The 16,145-nt window shown below is 40.0% G+C and overlaps 2 protein-coding genes across 2 annotated transcripts; one reads left to right on the top strand and one right to left on the bottom strand.

Moving 5' to 3' along the window:
- Positions 1-387: 387 nt before the first annotated feature.
- Positions 388-913, bottom strand: LOC129763411 (electron transfer flavoprotein regulatory factor 1). The gene is made up of 2 exons (XM_055762451.1): positions 767-913; positions 388-692 (listed from the first exon to the last, which is right to left on the bottom strand). The coding sequence occupies exons 1-2, from the start codon at positions 806-808 to the stop codon at positions 486-488; spliced, it is 249 nt and encodes an 82-aa protein (XP_055618426.1). The 5' UTR covers positions 809-913; the 3' UTR covers positions 388-485.
- Positions 914-9,014: 8,101 nt separating this feature from the next.
- On the top strand, positions 9,015-10,668 carry LOC129762294 (zinc finger protein 775-like). The gene is made up of 3 exons (XM_055760436.1): positions 9,015-9,287; positions 9,349-9,514; positions 9,861-10,668. The coding sequence occupies exons 1-3, from the start codon at positions 9,247-9,249 to the stop codon at positions 10,509-10,511; spliced, it is 858 nt and encodes a 285-aa protein (XP_055616411.1). The 5' UTR covers positions 9,015-9,246; the 3' UTR covers positions 10,512-10,668.
- The last annotated feature ends 5,477 nt before the right edge of the window (positions 10,669-16,145 follow it).

Here is a 16,145-nt window from a genome sequence, read left to right as displayed (position 1 = left end):
CTGCAGTTTTTTTTCTTTTGTTTGGGGGGATGGTGAAAAAACTTGGGATTCATACAACAATCACAATATGTGGTACGACTCTGGCTGGCCAGAGTCGTCCATTTTGCGCCACACACTTCCATAGAAAGAAATTGCCATTTGTAAAACAACCTCCCTCTATCAAGTAAGAGCAATTGGGAAAGTAACAGATACGCTATATTAGTGGATAGATACAGCTTTACGGCTAGATGAATAAACGGTAGAGGCTTCTAGAAAAATGAAGTATAGAAAGAATATTTTGTGCCGAAATTCTTTGAGTGAATCGAGTAGAGTACCCTTTCTTGATGTGCTTCGTACCAGTTCCCCAATACGTTTCCGCAATTCGATGCGTCATAAAAGATGGGAAAATCGTGGTAACGATCAAAGAGGTAGATTTTCATATATTTTCCAAATTAATATTCTCAACAACACAATCATATCCCCAAAGGGCGTCAAAGGTCACGTCATCAACGGTCATAGTATCGTTTCTTCATAGCGCGATATTTTCTCAAACTATACAACGCTTCGATTTCCTTAATCACGTATTCGCCAAGCCCGATTGCCTTTTCGATCTTTTCCGGGTTGGTTTCTGTGCTCTGTCGTTTGAATGCATTATAGCACTTCTGTCGGAATTTATCCGCTCCCCCAGGATATTCACGGCCGAGATATTGCAACTAGAAGATGAATCGTAATAATAGTTCTTTTGTGCGTTAAGTGTGGCTGACAATCGAAGAAAGTATACGCGTACCCGCTTGTAAAGATCCAACACACGTCTTCTGCTGGAGGACATCGGATCCAGGAATACCGAAAAGATACGAAGACCAACGATATCTTTGAAATCGGTTACTGTAAATATTGATCTGGCAGCAGATAAACAGATGTCGAACCAAATGACAACATTGGAACGAGGGGTGACTCAAATTTGTTTTGTCATGAGAGAAAATTTATTTGATTCAGGAAGAATTCTAAATACAGAGATTCGCCTCTAACTCGTCATCTAGCTAATTGGACAGACCAGTGATGCGACACGAATAACAGGACATTTTTGTGAACATCCTTTGTGCGAGTTTTAGCAACATGATGAATTTTAAGGGGAGTTTTCAACCTAGGTTATTTTGGGGGTCTTCGTAGCCTATTTGTTTGCGTGTTCGCTACTAAGCGAACAATCATGAGCTTATAACTCAAGGCCCTCAACTGGCCATCTTTGTGTGTTATTCTAGCTACTACGTTCATGAATCAAAATACTCTAACGCCTAAATGGCTAATGCGTAATAGATAAAAATGTGTATCGATGAGATAGGAATACTCTTACGCCTAAATGGCTACTGCGTAATATACAACATGGGAAAAATGTACACGATGAATTCGGCTCTGTTACAGCTCAATTGCTAGATGAGCCTAATATTAAAAATAAACAGATGGGATAAAAAAAAGGATTGTATCTAGGACACGACCGCGTTTTGGACGTAGAACTACGCAATTATATTTTGCAATCCACCATTTTTGAAATAACTTTTTTTGTTGTTGTTACTAATCCAGTAGTAAAACTTTTCATTTAAAATTTCGAACAATTGCAAACTGGTAGGCCTGACCTGGTAAACTGATAGAGAATAATATGGATATCGCTACCAGACTGCAGATTTACATATTAGATATATAATATATTAATATACGATTGAACAGCGCTGCCAACCCGCAACAGAATTTCGTACTGCCACTCAAATATCGATCACAAACTATAAACACTTATGCTCCTATATTCCGCTTGAGATAGAATTATTGTAGTGTAGTAAGCCATGACTCAATATAGGAAAATAAAATTTTCATTCCGTTAGTTACCGTCAAACAATCAAGTCGTTTTTCACTCGAAGCTACAATAGGTTATGGGCCTATTCATCGCTGTTTTTTTTCTGAAGCTTTGAAGATTCGAAATGGCTACGTCAAGTTCCAGAACTGGAAGTTTGGGAAATCAAGATTCGAGATCACATGCTGTTTCAAGCCTACCTGGAATCGAGCGTTGTCAAACAATCAAGTCGTTTTTCACTCGAAGCTACAATAAGAATCGAACCCCACAACATGCAACAGTAAGCTATTCTACGGGGGTTTGAAAGCATACTTCCATGAAATATACGTTGTATCTAAATAAATGCTGTGTACATCTATATCCCAAAATTCTGGATACCAAAATATTAGGCTTTCAAAAAAGTCATGCGGTATTTTTTTTGAATTTTCATTCGTTCATAAAATTAGTTACAATCATCTGTTTTAAGTCAAATATGCGCCGTTTTGTTCGATGACTTGTTCCCAACGAGATGCCAACTTCATAATACCCCTGTTATAGAAGCTCGCTTCCTTATTGGCAAAAAACTCGGATAGCCAATTTTTACAGGCCTCTTTTGTGACTTCTGACTACCTAGCTCGTTCGCCATGGACAAAAACAGGTGGTAGTCACTTGGTGCAAGGTCCGGACTATACGGCGGATGCAAAAGAACCTCCCATCCGAGCTCCCGGAGCTTCTGGCGCGTCACCAAAGAAGTGTGTGGCCTGGCGTTGTCCTGATGGAAGACAATGCGGCCTCTGTTTATCAAAGATGGCCTCTTCTTCATGAGTGCTACCCTCAAGCGGTCCAGTTGTTGGCAGTACAGGTCCGAATTGAGCGTTTGGCCATAGGGAAGCAGCTCATAATAGATTATTCCTTGACAATCCCACCAAACACAGCAGAACCTTCCTGGCCGTTAATGAGGGCTTGGCCACCGTCTGAGCCGCTTCAGCGGGCTTCGACCACGACCGTTTGCGCTTCACGTTGTCGTAAGTGACCCACTTTTCATCGCCAGTCACCATCCGCTTCAGAAACGGGTCAATTTTGTTGCGATTCAGCAGCGATTCACATGCGTCGATACGGTCAAAGATGTTTTTTTGCGTCAACGTGTGTGGCACCCATACATCGAGCTTCTTTGTGAATCCAAGCTACTTCAAATGGTTAATAACGGTTTGATGACTTATCCCCAGCTCTTGGCCGATGCTACGGCTGCTACTATGCCGGTCTTTCTCGGCTAATTCAGCGATTTTTTCGACGACAGGCCTTCCGGAGCGTGGCGCATCTTCGACGACCTCTACACCAGAACGAAAACGAAAACGAACGAAACCATCGTTGTGCGGTGGAAATGGAAACTGTATCGGGTCCATAAACTGCACAAATTTTATTGGCAGCTTGAGATGCATTTTTGCCTTTGTCATAGTAGTACTGTAAAGTATGTCGGATTTTCTCTTTATTTTGCTCCATATTTGCAACACTATAACTCACGAACGACTTAACCAAACAAAACACTGTCAAGGACTATATTATAGCGCGCAAAAATATCTTTCCAACAAGCTATAGTATGACTCGATACAATGAATACAACTAGAACTACGCGCTTACAACGACACCTCGCGGAAATATCGCAGGACTTTTTTGACAGTCTAATATGTGAACGGAAGAATTGTCAAACGATCTTTGTATTTTACATTTCCCTCTGAATTTATTGCACATCTTATGTTTACGTAGTTCTCGAACCACGAAAGTCAACACCAAAAATACCCCCGACTTGGATGTATTTGCAAAGTGGATTCCCCCGGAACACAGCTCGGTGGGAACAAAAATACCCCCGACTTGCATGTTTTGACAAAGCGGATTCCCCCAGGCACATTGATTTTGAGGTCCGTGTTAGGGAAACATAGCTCGGTGGGAACAAAAATACCTCTGGCTTGTATGTATATTTGCAAAGCGGATTTCCACAGATACATCGATTTTGAAGTCTGTGATGGGGAAACCGTAAATCAGGCCAATCAAAACTTGGCAATTAGGGAGATTAGCGAATTGTAATAGCATATCAAACAAATCTTAGAGAATTTCCAAATCGATTGGTATGCAAATCATGAAAATTCGTTCGCAGTGAAAATAGTTATTAACGTTTACTTTATTTCGTTATAGTTCTACGTCAAAACCTAGGTTATTTAATTTGCATATTTTTCTAATGGTTAATCGTATGGTTATCATGATTTTATTAAATCACAGTAGAACTCCGATTATCGGCGAGCCGTTGATCCGCGAAAGCGATTTTCGTAGTAATTCTCTAAAGCTTCCCGAAATTCGTCAATGAGAGGCAGGCACTTGCTATTTAGTTTTTTTTCATGGCTTTCAAATTATCTGACCACTGATGTACACGACCTTACATATGGATAGTTTAATGTAAAGTGACCAGATGGTCTCATGTTTCGTGAAATTTCTTAACAATTTGTCCTTGCAACTAAACCTGATCTGTATTATTAGTTGTGATTTTTCGGTGGTCCAGATTTTGTTTACGCCTGAAAAATTTCGTTCAGTTAGAGCGTCACGATTCGAGTTCTACCATTTTCTTCAAATTACCGAATGGAATGCTCGAAAATTCCAATCCTTTTTCCAACAATTTTAGTGTTAACGTATGCCATTCGCAAATGTACTAATTTTGGATGGCGAACTTCAAGCCGCCCCTCCTTTGTGTCTAAAGGTGAACGAATATATACAGTATGAAATGCCACTTTCATCAAGAAGTATCACGCAAAGGGGATGTGGTCTTTAGACCGAACCTGGCAGCAGCTCTCTATGCCAAAACATCACTGGAGGATGGATCAGCTGGAGATAAACATTGTAGTGAAGACCGCCAACCTTCCCAACATCCCCCAGCTGCGAACGATAGAAAATTTTGGAAGATTTCTTTCAAGAATTAGCACATGAAGACACCCATCTTTTCATCGACCATGGTTGATGTTCCGACCAACTTCCGTAAGGCCGTCCGACACTTCATTTACGATACTTCATCAAACCACTTTGCCTCTTCCTGTCCGGCATACACTAGTTCTTCCGGTTTATCGTTGAGCTCCGACCTAGCTAGGGTACCGAAAACGGATTTTTCGTCTGACTCACGTCGGTCTCTTGTTCAATAGGGACTTTTATAAAGATAATTTTTCAATTTTGTTGCTGTCGTTCCCAGTTGAAATTCTCTAAACAAAAAGTCCACTGTCGACGCGATGAAACCACCTCAACGTGTTAATCTTCGGATGTTTTGGAAGCACTCTTGAACAGTTTACCAAATAAAATTTTTTTTGAGGTTCACCCATTTAAGAAAATCAACATGATCAAATTGTAATACTGAAATTGTTTTGCCAAATGCGGGACGTTTCGCAGGACGTAATCTAACGCGGAACACTTTGTTGAAATGCGGAACTGTCCCGCGTAACGCCGGACGGACCTCTGGTCAGTTCAGGTTAATGATTTCTATTTAATTTTAATTTAAATTAATCGACGATTAATAGTCGAGATTTACAGTTATCTCGAAATTTTTTTTTGTCAAAAAAATGTTTTTTTGGCACTTGGTCGTTTTTTTGGTCGAAAAATCGATTTTTGACAAAAATTTTTTTTAGATAACTGTAAATCTCGACGTGTCATGCAATTTTGAGACATTTGGCATCAATTTTTTTAAACCCCTATTTCTGGTGATTTTTCGTTTTTCAAAAAACTCAAATTTTAACATCTACGACACCAGTAAATGAAGCTAAGACGGCGCCAGTGGTTGTGTGGTTAGCGTAACAGCCTCACAATCCGATCGGCCCGGGTTCAATCCCAGCTGGCGTCGTTGGGATTTTCTGAGGCGAAAAATCTCTGGTTACGTCTTCCTTCGGAGGGGAAGTAAAAGAAGTTGGCCCGGCTCATGAGTTGTTGAGTCTGATAGGTAGGAACAGGTGGAGTCGCCTCCCTGATGTCGGTGATTGGCACTGAAGTGGCGGAAATAGGCCGACGAAAAAATAAGCGAAGATAAAAAAAAAAAAAAATGAAGCTAATATTTTGCATAGGGTTATATCGTGCTAATCAATATTTCGTAGCAATTTCCGAATGAAAAATCGAAATAACTATTTTTATTGGCACCCAAAACCATACTTTTCACTTCGTACTCCGGAAAAGTCCCAGAGTGCCGATTTTTGAAAAAAACAAATTTTGAGATGACACTAGATCTCGATACCATTCATACCATTTTAAGACATTTGGCATCAACATTTTTTTGTCGAAAACTCTGATTTCCTGATTTCGAATTTCAAAAAACTCTAACTTTGACCGCTTTGCGCCACTCTCCCTTAAATCCTATTGAGCTGGTATTTTGCATAGGGTGTTTTGACGTGGGACTACGTCTAACCGGAATATATGGAGGGTAAAATGAAAACCTAAACACAGAACATGCAGAAAAAAATGAAAGATTTCGAATGCTTATAGCTCGAACATTTCGTACTGGATAGGAGAGATGTTTGCATCACTTGATAGGGAATATTTCTACGCATCTATCGCAACTAACAAAATGTTGTTTTTCATTAGATAAACAATTGAATAAATGTAAAATATTAGGCGTTATCTAAACGCCCTAACTGCATCGTTTTGATTGGCCCGATTTACGGTTTCCCTAACACAGCCATCAAAACCAAGCAGCCTTGGGGAAATCGGCATTGCAAATACATGAAAGTAGGGGGACTTTTGTTCTCATCGAAAAATGTTCCCTAACACAGACTTTAAAACCAAGCAGCGAAATCGGCATTGCAAGCACACGAAAGAGCCTAGAGGCGAGTGAACTGAAAAGTTTAAACCCTCTTAAAGCCAAAAAGAAGAAAAAGAACACACGAAAGTAGGGGGAGCTTTTGTTCCCACCGAAATGTGTTCCCTAATAGAGATTTCTAAACCAAGGTGCCTGGAGAAATCGGTATTTCAAATTCATGCAAGTCGGGGGTATTTTTGTTCCGACTGGAATGTGTTTCCCTAACACAGACTTCAAATCCATGAAGCGTGGGGAAATCGGCATTGCGAATTCATACAAATCGGGAGTATTTTTGTTCCGATTGAAATGTGTTTCCCTAACACAGACTTCAAAACCGAGGTTTCTGGGGAAATCGGCTCTGCAAATAAATGCAAACTGCGAGTACTTTTGTCCTCGCTTGCCTTTGTGCAGAGTGGAATATGTCTGTCCTAACATGATCTTCTAAACTTAGGAACCTGGGAAAATCGTGCAGCCAATAGAAGCGAATGAACTTCCCAGTTTCAAGCAAATTCGAGATTCGAGAAGTATGTACACTTTTGGGATGTAAACTTCAGAAGGAAATGTAAAATAAAATAATCGTTTGATAATTTTTGTTGTTGTCTTTATTGGAAAGATTTTCAGCCTTAGGCTGGTTCATCAAACGTTTGATAATTCTTCCGTACATATATTTTGTTCTAGTCATCATACCAAACGTAAAAGGTCCGTCATTAAATTTACTTGTAACGAAGAACAATCAATCACAATAAATGAATTGACTTTACACGGCATTTCTTCATTTTTTTCACTCACAGAGCAAATATATTGAACTCAATTGAATTTGGAAACTGTTTCATTCAATCAAGAATTTAATCAATACAAACGAATGATTGCTAAGCTAAGGTAGTTCCACGTGAACCTTGCGGTTATATCATAGATATAACCCACTAATTTTTTTTCGAGGTGGTGTCAATTTGTATAGGGTAACTTTTTGAAATTTAAGGGTCGATTTTTCCCATACATTCATTGGCACCCTAATCGACAGGTTTATAGGATATGAAGCGTAAAGGTTTATCGATCGCGAAAGGAATAATTTTATTCAACCAAGGTCTGAACTCGTCACGAATGTCCGTTAAATGATGAAAAAATCGAATTAATTCACCTAGAAGTGCTTTTCAGCGGTATAAACGGACAGACCCTCAACTATTTTGCTTTTGGTTCCAGTCAGTTTCTAAACAGTCCACCTTTGGCGATTTGATTTCCGTTTATAGATGCAGGGCATTCCTTAGGAATAGATTAAACAGACTTTTTACAGTCTATCTCACTCCCACTGGCAACTGTCCGTTTTACCCCACCAGTACAATTATTTCAATAATTTAAATTTTCCCCCCAAAAAAATGAATTTACTTTTCCTGCACATACCCAATATCGCTTCTCTGTTAACTCACAAACCGAAATATAACTATCAGCGAATTGAATTTTGATATTACACCACTCAAAATGCTTAATTATCGAAGCAGCTAAAATTACATCCACACGCGGAATCATGTATGATTTGCGGTTTTTGTTTCCCTTTGCCACTTTTGATCAGTGTTCATTGCCATAGGGTGACTTAAATATTATAGAATAACATGTAGAAGGTGTTCTCATTAACAGAAATCTGAAATTCAAAATGTAACTATACAAATCAACCACCTGTCCATATTACCCCCACTGTCCGTATTACCCACGATTCCCTTACAATGCAAATTTTCCCCAGGCACCTTGTTTTTGAAATCTCTGTAAGGGAACACATTTCGTTGGGAACAAAAACTCCCCCTACTTCCATGTATTTACAATGCCGATTTCTCTAGGCAACTTGATTTTGAAGTGTGTAGTTTCATAAAATATATAATTTTGTTTATTTTCACTAATGAATTATTATGGATTGCCAAATCGTTTAATGCGAAAATCCCATGAATTTATCAAGATACGACCGAACAATAATTGTAAGTACCACAGGAAACTTGTACCTTCGATTTCCACCAATCAAAACCAGCATTTTCGTTTGAATAGGGGTTGAGAAATTTTCAATTGTTCGATATTTAGTTACATTATTTTATTCAATGTAAAAAATGGCTATGGAGTGCCGAAATCGATTGACACAAAAATCTCTTCAATCTATCACGAATTGACTGAGCAATAAGCGTTTGAAATTGGACATTTTTCACGATGCGATCGATTTTCGTTTTTCAATTTGTACCCCAAATATGTTCCCGAAAGACGTAATCCTACATATAAAAAAACCAAACATGTGCCCATTTCGCTCCATCTGTCTGCGTTCTGCGTACAGCTGTTTATCACAACCGCTGAAAGGACAGTGGGCCGCCATACACATGCGAAGTAGGCGGTGGAGCGTTCTGGCAAGGGGGTGTCGCTTGTATACAAACATCAACGAGAAACAAACACAAACCAGAGACTGGCTGGCACAGAAAACAAGCGCCTCATACGCCACCACCAACATCAGCAAAAACGCCGAAAAGGAAGTGATGAAGCGGACGGTACTTTTGTTGCTAGCTTAGTAGAATTGTGAAACCCGTCTTGTGTACAGGCAAACCCATCACTGAAAGCGGCCGGTTTTTTCGTTTCATCGTATTTTTTTGCACTTGATAAGATGTTCCAGAATGGTGTGCACTTGCTAGAACAATTAGAACTGTGAGATTAGTTTTTAAGTGGATCATCAAATCGATATCGATTGGTTTTTCATCATTTGCAGGCCTTCGGAAGCAACGTTATTCTGCCGGCTCTGTTTGGCCAAGAACAATCTGATTGAGCTGGTGCCAGATGAGAATGGCAGCATTGAGGATGACCCTGCCGAAGCAAGCTGCAAACAACGAGCTTCGCAGTTCGTGGAGCTGATATTTGAGTGCACTAACGTTAGGGTAAGTCATGTCGCATGTGTTTATCCACTCCTACACATGGTCACGCGGATACTATCGTACGCGCGTTCGACAATGATGATGCCACAATTTGCTCACCATTTCTAGTAGGGGAACATATCCACAACTGGAGTTGTTTGTTTGTTTTTCGATATTTGATTTGTTTTTTCGTATGAAAATTTGTTCACATTACTTTTGTTTGAACTTTTCTTTACATATGTTAATCTAAGATACCCAACTATCTTGTCCATTTGTCTCGATTTTCTTACCCTAACTGTGCATGTTTCATTTTTTCCCAAGAATGAAAATGAATCACGAATTAAAGTTCGGCTTGTGTTAATTGTTTCAGCTCTCCCTAGAAAATGAACCTGGCTGTGCCATCTGTCAGCATTGTCAACGAGCACTGGCGGAGATTTATCGATTTCGCTTCCAAGCTAAGCGCGTTGACGAGTTGATCAAGTCGAAACTAATCGAATCGACGACAACCGATGGAAGGTTAGTTGATGCTGCAATCGAGATAGGGGAGACCAAACAAGTAGAACCATGCACCAAAAATGCAGGCACCGATGGCGGGTTTGGTAAAAAGCAACCAAGCGCTCAAAAACGCCCAAATCTTGCCCCACTCGTGCCAAGAATCGGCGTTGGCGGCTGCACCGGAATGCACAAATGTCGCTACTGCCCAAAGTCATTCAAAACAACGGGTGCCTTGAAGGAGCATTCACGCGCTCACAGTCGACCCCACCGGTGTCCGAACTGTCTGGAACAGTTCCAGCATGGTCCGTCGCTAGCGAGACACATCCGAAATAGGACGTGTTTCACTTTCACAAAATACCGCTGCCGGGTTTGCAGCGAAAGCTTCCCCGAGCAGGACCATTGGGTGGAGCACATCAAAATCCATGCGGAGGATTTTCCCTACCAATGCCAGGAGTGTCTGTCACAGTTCAAACATAAGGCAACCCTTCGTCGGCATGTTAACACGGTTCATCTTCTGCAGTATTAGATCAACATCGGGTAGCGTCAAGTTTTGCTTTACTATTACGCATGGACTTGATATAGTTGGTGTGTAAATTAGTTTTTTTTTATTTTATGCAAAAAAGACGCGGTTTACTGTTTATTATCAATATTAAAATGCAACGATTTGTGATAACTCACGAAAACGTGCGTTTTAAACGCTTCGAAAGAAACCTCATTCAGTAGAGTAATGCGGGGCAAAGGTGCGCACCCAACTGTTGTCGTCCAATAACTCTTGAAATAGAAGCAAATAGAATTCCGTTTGCTTACCAAATTGTAACTATATATGGTCGGTGTTAAGTCAGACCGGACCATGTGACATTTTTATAATTTTGAGAAAAACGAACATAAAATTTAATGCTCTGCAATTTTCGAAGCATTTAACTTTTTCGTGCAATATTGTTCTCAGAAATGTTAGCTACTCTCTGGCAATACTTCAATGTATGATAGTTGTAAAAAAACATCAAGTATCATGCCAAAAAAGGCAGTTATTTGGCTGCCTATACGTGCATGGTCTACTCTGACTGAACCAAATTAAGCATTTTTTAAGGGTTGGTTCACTTTGACTGAACAATTTCGAAATATTTCTCAATCAATTAACAGTTGTGAGTCAAAGTGTGCCATGCTGCTACGAAAATTAGAGTGAGAAGGATTGTGAGTTTGGAACTGCATAAACATTTGTCTGCGTTCAGCATAATAGTCTCTGCCATCTACTGCTGGCATGAATATGATTGCACGGCAAACATGTTAAGCCTAAACTTCCAGTTTTCAATCATCTTAGACAGTATTCGCCAATAGAATCGTCAAATTTGAATTCACTGTAATCACTACATAGTACTCTGAAATAGTACATTTTGCGATCATTCACACTGAAGACCAGCATTCTTCACTGATCCGTTCAATCGGAATGGACCAAGTTTATTTTTTAATATACTCAGAATGTGCACATCTGACACTAACGGGTTCGAGCACATTTCGACAAGGTATCTGTAAGCTTCAAGGAAATTTGGTTTGAATTCGGTGCTTGGATATTGTTTAAATTCAAACTAAAAATGATTGTCACATGGTCCACTCTGTCTGCACATGATATAGAGCCATTTCGCCATGGTAAATGGTACATGGTCCGCTCTGACTGCATACTATGGGGGATTTTCGTTGATCAATCATAACAATTTCGATCCGTTATTCCTGCTGTATGCGTGATTTTCCAAATCTGATAAATGTGGTATGTAGCTTACATAATGCTTAACCAAATGTAATCAATAACTCGAAATTTTCATTTTTGCGACTTGGTCCCCTCTGACTTAACACCGACCATATTACCTTCGAAACGTAGTACAAGCATTTCTCGAGTTGTGTTTGTGATTGTACAAATACCTGTTTTAATACAAAAAGACAAATGCGCACCTTTTCCCCATAGTGGGGGCAAAGGTGCGCACTTGAATTGAACTTCTGAGATAACTTATACCAAAAATAAATGATTTATCATCAGAAGTGGGAGAAGCATCATTACCAAAGAGTGTAGGCACCGTCCAGTAGGCAGGAGGGGGGGGGGTGTTCTATGGCTTTAATGGATGGAGAAGAGTGGGTGTTATGGTCGAACATACCACGTGGAAATTTTTGAAAGGGAGGAGACTGACAATATAAGATATCCGCAAATGTCCAACATTTGAAACAAAATTCGTTTTTATCAACAAACTAGCTGACCCGGCGAACTTCGTCCCACCCATAATTGATATCTATATATATATATATAAATGGATTTCTGTCTATCCGATTCTCATGGACTCGCAAACTACTGAACTACATGAAAATTGGTATGTAGGGGTTTTTAGGGCCAGGGAAGGTTTTCGTGATAGTATCAGACCCCTCCCCCTTTCTAAGGAGGGGCTGCCATACAAATGAAACACAAATTTCTGCGTTACTCGAGAATTAATCAAGCAAATGAAATGAAATTTGGCATGTATAGGGTGCAACAAATGATTCTATGGTGGTTAAATACTCCTCCCTCCTCTCTTGGGGGGGAGGTCTGCCATACAAATGAAACACAAATTTCTGCATTATTCGAGAATTAATCAAGCAAACGAAACCAAATTTGGTATATGGAGGTTTTAGGGCGCAATAAATGTTTTTACGGTGGTTTCCTGCATTTCCTGCATGACTCGAAAACTAATCAAGAAAATACCAAATTTGGCATGCGAAGGTTTTAGGGGATACAAAACGTTTCTATGGCGAATAGACACTCCTCCCATCTCTCTGATGGGAGAGGGGGGCTGCCATACAAATGGAGCATACATTTCCGCATAATTCAAGAACTAATCAAGCAAACGGAACTAAATTTGGCATGTGAAGGTTTTATGGGGAAGAAACATTTCTAGGGCGATTCGACACTCCTCCCCCCTCTCTCTAAAGGGGCCTCCATACAATTGGAACGCAAATTTCTGCATAACTCGAGAACTAATCAAGCAAACGAAACCAAATTTGGCATGTGGAGGTTTTAGGATGCAATAAATGTTTCTATGGTGGTTCAACACTCCTCCCCCTCTCTTAGGGTGGGCTGTCATACAAATGAAAAACAAATTTCTGCATAACTCGAAAACTAATCAAGCACATGGAGCCAAATTTGGCATGTGAAGATTTTAGGGGGCACGATACGTTTCTATGGTGAATAGACACTCCTCCCCCCCTGTCTAAGGGGAGAAGAGGGGAGGGGTCTGTCTTTATTTTATCATATTTTCTGTATCAAACATTTATTCCATGTAACGGAGAAACATGTTGTTTGCAAGTGCAACGATTCGCAGATACTGGTCTTGATGTGAAAGACTTTCTGAGGAAGCAGAAGAAGCTGGAAAAGGATTGGATGCAGCTAGAAAATTGACCTTCAAATCGATGTGTCGTGACTTCCATATTGAACTCGTGAAACATAAATGCGGCCTTGACAAACCCTCGAAATTTCGTCAAACTACCAAACTCTAATGATTTGATGCTCCAATTTCCTCAAAACGTTGAAGCAGGTAATAGACAAGGCTTAACACTCCTATACTCGCGCATAGGTCTGTTAGATCGAGAAATCAATAATTCGTTCATTTCTCAGAAAATATCAACACTGCGACTTTGCGATTCTCTCAAGTTTCGTTATTCGTCGTTCGTCATCGTTTAGCGTATCGCATGTGTTGGTACAATGGGGACGTGTGCCACTTTTTTAACACTTTCGGTCTGACACACCGACGCGAGTATAGGAGTAACTTTTTTGGACAAGTGCCTTTTTTCGTATTCTAGAATATTGTGCGGCTCTAATTTCCGTCATAAGCGCTAAGTTACGTTGAAATGTGGAGTGAGAGATGTAATATTGCTCTGGTCTTTTTTTACGCGGTGCCGCGTTTATTGGAAAATCCGCGTAAAAAAAACTTGGTGTATGTTCTAATTCTTACTCCAATGAAACCACAATCGATTAACGGTAACGGTATTGAATTAAAGAGACTTTAAACTCTGAGAGTTCATTCGTCTCTAGGCACAATCAATCGATTAATACGTTTTTGTGTTATTTTATAGCTCTTTATACTTTCATGAATTATATTCTTTTTGACGACATTCATCAGCGTGTGTTGTGCGAATATTTTCGCTTTACAATGCCAACAAAACAAAGTCCGGAATCGGTTGGCTCCACAATTATGGACTCTATTTTGAAGGCAAAGAACTATGTATCGGCTCAAAGTTGAAGGAAAATTTCAAGGTAAAGTACATCAAAACCATGTATAAACATCATATAATTCAGAGGAGAAAAACTTTTCTATGATTTATTTTGTTGTTTTTACACTACTCTATCAACCCATAAATAAAAAAAATAAACTCGTGATGAAAATAAACCTTTTTTTCCCTTAACTTTTCTATACAGATTATTTATACAGATTTTTTCAGAAAATTTTACAGAATTAAATGTGGCAACCCTGCCAACGAACAACAGGCGAAGCATACAAATCGATTCCTATCAATATTATAATCATTCCAATTCTAACCAGTGCAAAATCGGTAATGAATCGATCCAACGTTTAGAAGTATCCAAAGTGTTTGATTTTTCAAGAGTCAGCCGAAGAAGAAATTAAAAAGACCTAATTCGCATTATAACTTCCAACCGATTCGTAACTACTACATGGCCTGGGAAATATTTAGGTTATTAAAAAAACCTAATCTCCGTACTCCGTACTTTAAGAGTTAAAAGATGACAAACGACGACACAAGTCGTTGACGAAATCAACGAACAACACCGGTCCAAGCTCGCTTCCTTGTGGTACTCCAGATGTGATTTTGAAAGTTGAAGAACGAGTAGAGTTAACCGACACGGAGAACTGACGGTCGATTAGGTAGGATGAAAACCACTCAACCAGCCAGGTTGGAAATCCCATAGTTTTTAATTTTCCGATCGCATATTGGTCTGGCACGGTGCCGAATGCTTCCGGAAAATCAATGTAGATGGAATCGACCTGCCATGGGATTCGACCTCACGGAACAGCGTATTTGTGTAGTACATCAAATTTGTGGTAGTAGATTGGTGCTGGACGAACCCGTGTTGAAAATCAGATATTACAGGATGAACCACGTTGTAAAGGGCGTTGTGGACTAAAGATTCGAAAACTTTGCTCAAGCTGCAGAGAAGCGATATTCCACGGTAATTCTCAACTTGATTTCGATTTCCTGCTTTGTGAATTGGAACAATCGTGGCTATCTTCCACACGCGGGGAAAAGAGCTTTCGCTCAACGAACGGTTATACAGACAGGAAATCGGCGAAGCAAGCGATTTTGCACAATACTTCAAAAGGGACGGAGGAATGCCATCTGATACAGGACATTTGGCTACATCAATGTTATCCAAGGCTTTCACGACATCCTCTGGTGTGAACTGCAGTGTTGTAATGTTGAAGTCATATTCCTGTATGCGACTGGAACTCATTGGGAGCAATGGGGTGAATTCATGTTGTAGACCGATTTAACCCTTTCGCGTACAACATCGAGTCTCACTCGTGATGTGATTGCATAACATAGGGGACTAGAACGCTCAGCAGAGTAGTGAAATCATTTGATGTGTGACGTATTAAATAATACGGGAAGGGGTTAAAGAACCTCGCGAACAGATTAGCAACTTCAACTAGAGTACTAGCAGTGATTCCATGAATTTCACTGTGTCCAGAATACGGTTGTAGACCGCTGTGGTTTTACGAACTTCCAGAATTCCAATTCCTTTAACACATTGAGGACCGCTCCGTTTCGCGTTTCCGTTAGAACCAGAGCATCGTAATCACACGACGAAAGCTTCAAGCAAAGTTCAGTTGTCTTCGTGCGTAAGCCTCTCACGTTTTGATAGTAAACGGTGAAGACGAAATTCATGTCATTACGTGGCTTGATGGTCTTCTCAAACATAGTACTGGAAATCACGAGACTATCAGGAAGCGGATGAGTCATTGAATCAGAGTATTTGCCTGACGATGGCAACTGGAAGACCCCCTCACCATTTCCAACCGCAGGGACGAGACGACTTTGATAGCGGGATACTAGATGGGGACGTGGAGTAAAATGTTGTAGGCTCGACTGTTTTGAAGCGATGAATCCATAGGATTCGATGCGATGG

Source organism: Toxorhynchites rutilus, chromosome 1 (assembly GCF_029784135.1).
Source record: "Toxorhynchites rutilus septentrionalis strain SRP chromosome 1, ASM2978413v1, whole genome shotgun sequence".
Lineage (NCBI taxonomy): Eukaryota > Metazoa > Arthropoda > Insecta > Diptera > Culicidae > Toxorhynchites > Toxorhynchites rutilus.
This window is presented reverse-complemented; position numbering and strand designations above follow the sequence as displayed.